At 44.5% G+C, this 9,465-nt stretch overlaps 1 protein-coding gene across 1 annotated transcript in view; it reads left to right on the plus strand.

Moving 5' to 3' along the window:
• Positions 1-8,822, plus strand: part of LOC136632169 (amine sulfotransferase-like) — a 162,132-nt gene extending 153,310 nt beyond the window's left edge. Inside the window, exon 7 of the mRNA XM_066606860.1 lies at positions 8,649-8,822. Within this exon, the coding sequence (XP_066462957.1) occupies positions 8,649-8,779 (131 nt within the window). The 3' untranslated portion in view covers positions 8,780-8,822. The remainder of the gene's footprint in view (positions 1-8,648) is intronic.
• Positions 8,823-9,465: the final 643 nt, after the last annotated feature.

Below are 9,465 nucleotides of genomic sequence, written 5' to 3' on the forward strand. Positions count from 1 at the left end.
GACTTCTACCCCCAGCAGACAGATACTGTAGGCAGCGTATAATATTATGTATACTGATTCCCTCTGCCGGGATGACGGCGGTGATGTAACGAAGACAGCAGAGGCAGGAAACAATTTTGCGCAAGGCTGCTGTAACGCTTAGCTGCGTATTAATTAGGACTACTACCCCCAGCAGACAGATACTGTAGGCAGCGTATAATATTATGTATACTGTTTCCCTCTGCCGGGATGACGGCGGTGATGTAACGGAGACAGCAGAGCCAGGAAACAATTTTGCGCAAGCCTGCTGTAACGCTTACCTGCGTATTAAGTAGGACTACTTCCCCCAGCAGACAGATACCGTAGGAAGCGTATAATATTATGTATACTGTTTCCCTCTGCCAGGATGACGGCGGTGATGTAACGGAAACAGTAGAGCCAGGAAACAATTTTGCTCAAGCCTGCTGTAACGCTTAGCTGCATATTAATTAGGACTACTACCCCCAGCAGACACGCAGTAAACTGTACACGGGCACAGGCAGCCCAAATATAGTATTTTTCCCCAATTTTTTTGAAAAAGCCCACTGCCTATATAGCCTATATATCTCTTTCCCTGCCTCACCAGTACTGGCCCTATACTCTGTGCAATGACTGCACAGACTGAGGACGCCATGCTCTGCACGCCCGATATACAAAAAAAAAAAATTGTGCAACACTGCTAAAAGCAGCCTCAAAAGTACTGCACACGGTCAGATGTGGCCCTAAGAAGGACCGTTGGGGTTCTTCAAGCCTAAAATAACTCCTAACGCTCTCCCTATAGCAGCAGCAGCATCAGCAGCACTTTCCCTGATCTCCGTCGCCATGCATCTGTGGCGAGCCGCGGGCGGGGCAGATTTAAATACTCGGGTGACACCTGATCTCCCCAGCCATTCACTGCAGGGGGGTGGTATATGGCTGGAACATCACAGGAGGAAGTTGTAATGCCTTCCATGTCTTTCTATTGGCCAGAAAAGCGCGCAAATGTCTCAGAGATGGAAGTGAAAGTAACTCGAACATCGCGTGGTGCTCGTCTCGAGTAACAAGCATTTCGAACACCCTAATACTCAAACGAGTATCAAGCTCGGACGAGTACGCTCGCTCATCTCTATTCCTTAACCATTTCTTCCCTGTTTGTAAGAATTAGGTCCAAGAAAACAGATCCCCTTGGTTTTTCTTCTGCCTTTTGGAACATAACGTTATCACCAAGAGCAGATAGGAATTTGTTGGATGCATTACTTTTACCTGAGAGAGATTCCCAACAAATGTCTGAATAGTTAGTCTCTTAAAGGGGTTGTCCCGCGGCGAAATCCAAAATTTTTTTTTCCATAGACCCCCACATTGTGCAGAGATAAAAAGAATGCATTTGTTATTTTTTTTTTTTTTTTAATTCGCTTACCTGCATCCCCATTCTGCAGCTTCTTCTTTTCTTCTTTTAAAGATGGCGCCGCTGGTCTTCTCCCACGGTGCACCGCGGGTCTTCTCCCATGGTGCACCGTGGATTTTCTTCTCCAGTCTTGCGTTCCACTGCCGATTACAGCCACTTCATTGGCTGATCGGCACCACGTGATAGAGGCGGAGCTACGATGACGCGGAGAAGAGGGAGGAGCCAGGACGCCGCTCGTGAGCCCAGACACAGCCAGCAGAGGATTCTTATCTGCGCAAGCGACGACTGTTGCGGCGACCAGAGAAGAGGCTTCATCGTTGCCATGGAGATGGGGACGCCAACACCGGGGGGGGGGGGGGGGGGTAAGTGTATGACTTCTGTATGGCCAATATTTAATGCACGATGTATATTACAAAGTGCATTAATTTGGCCATACAGAAGTGCATAACCCCACTTGCTGTCGCGGGACAACCCCTTTAACAAAATCTTAAAAACTTGGCCATGCAGAAAAGGTTCATCCATTTCTTCTGCTTGTCCAGGCAGCATATAGTAAATGCCTACTATGGTGTCTTTACTGTTGTTCTCTCCTTGTATTCTTACTCAAACAGTTTCTACAGAACTACCATTCTCTGAAGATTGAATCACTGTGGAGATGAATGTTTTCCTAACATACAATACACCCCCCTTTTTTTTATCAGGTCTGTTTCTTATAAATAAGTTTATCCTTCAAGCCTTGTATTCCAATCATCTGTATCATTCCACCAAGTTTTTATGATGCCTTTGACATCATATTTCTCTTGCTGTGTTAGGAGCTCCAATTCTCCTTGTTTGTTTCCCATGCTCTGTGCATTTGTATGAAAACATTTTAGTTTGTAATCGGTGTCTCTTGCTCCTCTACTTTCCTTCTGAATTTTTTTGTCTTTGTTCTTTCTTTCCACTACTAATAGCAAGGTTGTCAAATGTATTAATTAGCTGTATATTTTTACCTGGCTTTTCACTTCCCTTCCCTTATTGTTCTAGTTTAAAGCTCTCCTAATAGGTGAAGCAAGGTGCCCACCAAATATATGCTTACCTGTGTTTGTATGGTGCAACCGGTCTCTATTAAGCAATCCATTATATAGGTAATTCATCCCATGGTCTAGAGATGCAAATCTTTGCTGACGCCTTTATCAATGTAGCCAGTTTTTCACCTCTAGAATCCTGTTCCATCATTATTGCATTGTAGTACACTGTCAGGATGGATGAGAAGACCACCTGTGCTCCCAGTTCCTTACCCCTTAACGACCAAGGACGTAAGGGTACGTCCTGGAGCGTCAGGGTATGCATGAAGAGAGGTTGCGGGGCAACCTCTCTTCATACATCGTGGGCGTCAGCTGTTACAGCTGACGCCCGCGAGCAATAGCTGCAATCAGCCGTGCGGACGACCACGGCTATTAACCCTTTAAATGCCACTGTCAATTCTGACAGCATCATTTAAACCCCCTGAACGATGTTCAGGGGTCCCGTACCCCCCGCTTCCCCGCGGTGAGATCGGGGGAACCGTGCAGGTTTCATGGCAGACGGGGCCCTTCTGAAAGGCCCTAGGTCTGCCTTAGCAGACTGTCTATTAAATCGCAGTATGACGTAATGCTGTAGCATTATGTCAAACTGCACGAGCGATCAAAGCATTGCAAGTTGTAGTCCCCCAGGGGAAGTTAAAAGACAAGTGAAAATAAGAGCAATAAAATTTTATTAATTTTGCCATATCTATAATTAAATCTAAATCATAAAATAAGAATACATCTTTGGTATCACGCCAGAAATGCACTTTTTCAGTTACCCTGTCTCCCAGAAAAAAACGCAATAAAAAGTGATCAAAAATATGTATTCAGAATTGGAAATAATGTAAACTACAGTACATCCCGCAAAAAATGAGCCCTCACAAAACTACGTCGACGGAAAAATAAAAAAGTTATTGCGCGCAGAAGATGGTGGCAGAAAATAATTGAAAAAAATTAAATGTCTTTGAAAAAAATAGTACAGTAAATAAACTATACAAGTTTGGTATCGTAGTAATCGTACTGACCTATAGAATGAAGATATCATGCCATTTTTGTTGCAGTTTGTGCGCCGTAGAAACAAGTCGCACTGAAAAATGGCGGAATGTCATTTTTTTTTTACATTTTACTCCACTTAGAATTTTTTAAATGTTTTTCAGTACATTATATGGTACAGTAAAGGGCACCATTTAAAAATACAACTCATCCTGCAAAAAACAAGCCTTCATATAGCAACGCCGATGAATAAATAAAGGAGATACGATTTTTTTGAAGGTGGGAGGAAAAAAAACGAACATGGAAAAAAAAAGCGGCCACGTTATTAGGGGTTAAAGTCTCTGCTGATAGTTGCAAAGTCCTTTTTTGCAGTGTCATTTGTCCCTACATCTATTAGTACGGATGGGTAGTTTTTTGTAGAACTGTGGGAGCCTATCAGACACATCTTTGATTTGTGCACCTGGAAGACAGCACACCTCTTATGAGTTTGTGTCAGGTCTGCAGACAGCGGCCTCTGTTCCTCACCATAGGTAATCCCCCACAACCAGCACTATCCTTTCCTTCTTCACAACACTTTTTTTTCCTCCATCTAAGAGGATTCTCAGTGCTTAACAGACTTACTAGACTCCGTGGGGAAAAAAGTAATTTCTTGATGTAACTCTTTGTTATTCTCCTGCATGAGAGCCTGTTACCTGTTCCTGATGGGTGCTGACTGACTTCTGATCCTCCTGTATCTTTGGGTCACATGCACCCATTCATTGGCTTTTGGAGATACACTACATTTGTTTTTCTTCAATATTCAGAAGAGTTATTTCTGCTCTGTCAAGGAAATCCTCATCTTCCTTAAAGGGGTTGTCCCGCGAAAGCAAGTGGGGGTATACACTTCTGTATGGCCATATTAATGCACTTTGTAATGTACATTGTGCATTAATTATGAGCCATACAGAAGTTATCAGAAGTTTTTCACTTACCTGCTCCGTTGCTAGCGTCCTCGTTTCCATGGAGCTGTCTAATTTTCAGCATCTAATCGCCGGATTAGACGCGCTTGCGCAGTCCTGTCTTCTTCTTTTCTGAATGGAGCCGCTCGTGCCGGAGAGCGGCTCCTTGTAGCTCCGCCCCGTCACGTGCCGATTCCAGCCAATCAGGAGGCTGGAATCGGCAATGGACCACATAGAAGACCTGCGGTCCACCGAGGGAGAAGATCCCGGCGGCCATCTTCACCAGGTAAGTAAGAAGTCACCGGAGCGCGGGGATTCAGGTAAGCACTATCCCGTTTTCTTTTTTAACCCCTGCATCGGGTTTGTCTCGCGCCGAACGGGGGGGCTATTGAAAAAAAAAACAAAACGTTTCGGTGCGGGACAACCCCTTTAATGAGTTTCAATGTCACTGTTCTCTCCTGAAGACTTTACACATTTTCCTCCAGTATAAAAACAAGATTGCATTTCCGGCAGCTAAAGTATGGCTTTTCCTCTGGTAGGTTTGTAAACATATACGGTAGTATATGCTGCAGCTCACCATATGGCTACTCACCCTATCCATGTTGTAAGTTTTTGTCCATGTTCAAACTTCTAAAAGTCAAGAGTTCTAGTGATGATATATAGTGTACGACATGCTACTAAGTTCCAGTTCACAGTGACTCTTGACTCTACCCAGAATGCAAAAGGAATATACAAATTTTCTTCCTGGAGCTCCGATCTCTGTTCTGGCAATGTCCTCTGAGCAGCTAGACCCAGCCAAATTAAGCAATCTTCCAGCTCACAGTGACTCTTCTCTCTTCCCAGAATGCATTGGGAATATGCAAATTATCTTCCCAGAGTTCCAATCTCTGTTCTGGAGACCTCCCCCGAGCAGCTAGACACGGCTAGATCCAGCAATTATCCAGCTCAAAGTGACTCTTCACTCTTCCCAGAATGCATCGGGAATACGCAAATATGCAAATTATCTTCCTGGAGCAGCAATCACTGTTGGGCTGCCAAGATTTAAACATTGCAACACATCAAAGTGCTCTATGGTTTGAATGTCAATAGAGAGTATAGTCTTTTTATAGGCTGAGGGTACATGCACAAGGCCTTTTTTTATCCAATTTTTGTACCAGGAAATTGGACCGAAATAGTACCCATTATTTTGATCGGGTGTATGCACAAGGGCTATTTTTAACTCGGATAAACAGTCCAAGTAAAAACATCACAGCATGGCCAATTTTTGTCCTACTTTCAGATGAGAAAAGTGTGATCTTCCGCACATTGAATAACACAGGAACGAGATGTCCGAGTGGTGACTGATCTGAGTTACGCTTGGGAATCTCAAGTACAACTTTTTATTCGTCCAAGTGCAGGTAGTCTAAGGCATCAGGCTACTTGCACATGGATGAATAAGATCTTCTGCATGAGATTCCATCTGTATGCACTCTGAAGTGCGGTAGACTTGGCATGTGCTACTCTCGTCCAAAAATCTGAGAAGAATAGGGCAAGTGTAAGTTTTTTTTACTCAAACTATTCATCTGATTTAAAAAAAAGCCTGAGTGCATACACCCATTCAAATAAATGGGTGCTGTTTCCGAATGATTTTTCGATTAGATAATGGTATTTGTATAGCGCCAACTTATTCCGCAGCGCTTTCAGGTAATAATTACTTATTACCCCCCACCAAGCTGGGTTCTCATTTTACCGACCTCGGAAGGATGAGTCAACCTTGAGTCGGCTACCTGAATCATGCGGGGATCGAACTTGCAGCCTTCAGGTTGTAGGTGAGAGCTTACACTCTGCGCCACACGAGGCTCAGATGGAAAAAAAAGGTTGTGTGCATGTACCCTAAGGCAGCATTCAGATGGCTGTATTTCCTGTCTGTGTACTGTCCGTTTATTTCATGAACAGCGCATTGACTAATTGTCTCCTATTAGGCTTTTTATATGTGCTAGTTCTGACATGGACCAACAGTCCATGTGAAATAAGAATCATAGCATGTCCTATTCTGGTCCACATAACGGATGAGAATAGGGCATGCATGTCCACTGTCCGTGGAGATCGGTCAGCAGACAGATTTGTCTCCATGTGCCGTTTGATACAAGTTGTGCCTGAGATTGTGACCTTGCTCATCTCTAATAACAGACAGGCTTGGTGGGAAAAATACAACATTGACAGCAGTCACTGCAGCAAGTGTGAATGTGGAGCACTAAGAGAAAGTTGCTGGATTGTGTAAAATGCATTTAAACAATATTAAAGGGAAATACTTCCAAATGCTTCGTCATAGACTAATTGCATAGAAGTATGCATACTACAGATGAGCGAGCACCAAAATGCTCGAGTGCTCGTTACTCGAGTCGAACTTTCAGTGATGCTCGAGAGTTCGTTTCGAGTAACGAATCCCATTGAAGTCAATGGGCGACTCGAGCATTTTTGTATATGACTGGTGCTCCGCTAGAGTTTTCATTTGTGAAAATCTTAGCAAATCACCAAAGTCATGTTAAAAACACAGAAATGGATAGGGCAGGCGAGGAGCAACATGCAGGGCTGCATTTCGGGCTCTGAGGTCTCACTATTAAGCCACAATAGTGGCAACAGTGAGACCCCCCCCCTTGTACTGTCAGCAAAAAGATCGTCCTCCTCTGCCACAGCTGGAAAGCTGTGGCAGAGAAGAACGATGTTAGCCCATTGAATTCAATGGAGCCGGCAATACAGCCGGCTCTATTGAAAGCAATGGGCTGCCGGCAAGCGCGGGATGAATTTTCGGGAAGGGCTTAAAAATATAAGCCCTTACCTGAAAATCATCCTAAAATGTGTAAAAATAAAAAAAAAATTATACTCCCCTTTCCGCTGCAGCCGGAGTTCAGCCGCATCTGGCCGGCAGTTCTCCAGAACTGTTGTGAGTAGTATTCAGCAGCCGCGGATTTAAAATCCCCGCCTGCTGAATGAGCTGCCTCTGATTGGTCACAGCCTCACCAATCAGAGGCAGCTCTCACTCACACCCATTCATGAATTCATGAATGGGTGAGTGAGTGCTGCCTCTGATTGGCTCAGCGCAGGGACCAATCAGGGGCAGCTCTCAGCTGTCATTCATCTGAATTCATGAATGGGTGTGAGTGAGAGCTGCTCTGATTGGTGAGGCTGTGACCAATCAGAGGCAGCTCATTCAGCAGGCGGGGATTTTAAATCCCCGGCTGCTGAATACTACTCACAGCAGTTCAGGAGAACTGCTGGCCAGATGCGGCTGAACTCCGGCTGCAGCGGAAAGGTGAGTATAATTTTTTTTTTACACATTTTAGGATGATTTTCAGGTAAGGGCTTATATTTTTAAGCCTTTCCCAAAAATTCATCCCGTGCTCGCCAGCACCCCATTGCTTTCAATAGAGTCGGCTGTATTGCCGGCTCCATTGAATTCAATGGTCAGTGCTTGTTTAATCGAGACGATTACCGCGTGGCGCTCGTCTCGAGTAACGAGCATCTCGAGCACCCTAATACTCGAACGAGCATCAAGCTCGGACGAGTATGCTCGCTCATCTCTAATGCATACATATTTCCTGGGAATGCTCTCCCTGCTATGTATTGAGTGTCTATCAGTTTCCCTGGATATCTGTGTTAGGCGGGGCTCACATGACACGGTTAGATTATGCATGCGGAGACCCGCAGCAGACTCTGGCTGTGAGTCCGGCTAGTAACCCTACATTCGGCAATTAATTGTACTGTGCATGACCGCAGAGGTTCGCAGCGATCATATGCAGTACAGGGTTTATTGTTTGTATTTCCTGCGCTGCCACTTAGCGATGATGCGGGTACTCACAGCACATACACAATGTTAATTGGATATGGGCAGCGGCTCGTATGCTTCTATTGACAACATTAGAGGTGGTGTGCACGGATTCAACAGCAAAATAGAGCAGCTTTCAATTTATCTTCCATTCGCAAAATACGCAATTTGCATCCGCGAGTGTGGAGGAAAAATTGAAACTACATGCCTTTCAGTGCCTGTGTTTTGCCGCGGAAAGTCGGTGTGGGTGCCGATTGCAGAATCCGCTATACAAATCCGATCGCGTGAGACCGACCTTAGGGTTCATTACATCTATTGAAGGAAAATGTAATGGCTGTAAGTGCACTTGCTAAAAATGTCACTGGAAACTGTCTCATAAGATGCTGGTAAGGATGTGGACTTTAATCTGATTTTCTTAACTATACTGTTATAGAAATCCACTGTCTCAGCTTATTTATACTCTTTACCAGGGATTGTTGGTGATTGGAAAAATATGATGACGGTGGCACAAAACGAGATGTTTGATAAAGTCTACAAAGAGAAGATAGGAGATCTGCCAATCAAAGTTTTGTGGGACCTCAAAGAAGAAGATGCATCTTAGAGTTCTGTTATCTTCAGAATAAAAGTGAATGGTCATCAACAAAGATTTTGTGCTTTCAGTCTAAATAGATCTAAATTCTGTGCTGTTCAATTTCTTAATATCTCTTTAAGGCGGCCTGCACACGAGCGGAAATTCCGCGGTGGTATTTCTCGCGGAATTTCCACCGCTGGAAGCCTGCATAGGATTGCGTTAACAAACAAATATTGCGCGGCAAACAAATCGCGGCATGCTCTATGACTGTGCGGGGCTCGAAGAGCCCCGCACAGAAATGTCACTCAATCGCAGCCGGCACTGGTCTGCGCATGCCGGAGCCGGCGGGCGCGGGTGAGTACGCGCTGGTCCCTGCAGGCGCTCGGGTCGGGTCCCGCGGCGAGAATTCTCGCCGATGGATCCGACCTGCCCGTTTGCAGGCGGCCTAACCCCTTAAGGACATGGCCTATTTCGGGCTTAAGGACGCAAAGATTTTTGGCGGATTTAAACAGCATTTTTCAAAAGCCATAACTTTTTTAGTTGTCCATCGGCACGGCCGTATAAGGGCTTGTTTTTTGCGTGGTGAACTGTAGTTTTATCGGTGCCATTTTTGGGTACATAGACTATATTGTAAAATTTCTATCACCAAAAAGAACTCACTAATTAAAAACCTTTATTAACATACAACTATCTAAAATTATTTATATATCAGTTTC

Source organism: Eleutherodactylus coqui, chromosome 1, assembly GCF_035609145.1.
Source record: "Eleutherodactylus coqui strain aEleCoq1 chromosome 1, aEleCoq1.hap1, whole genome shotgun sequence".
Classification (NCBI taxonomy): domain Eukaryota; kingdom Metazoa; phylum Chordata; class Amphibia; order Anura; family Eleutherodactylidae; genus Eleutherodactylus; species Eleutherodactylus coqui.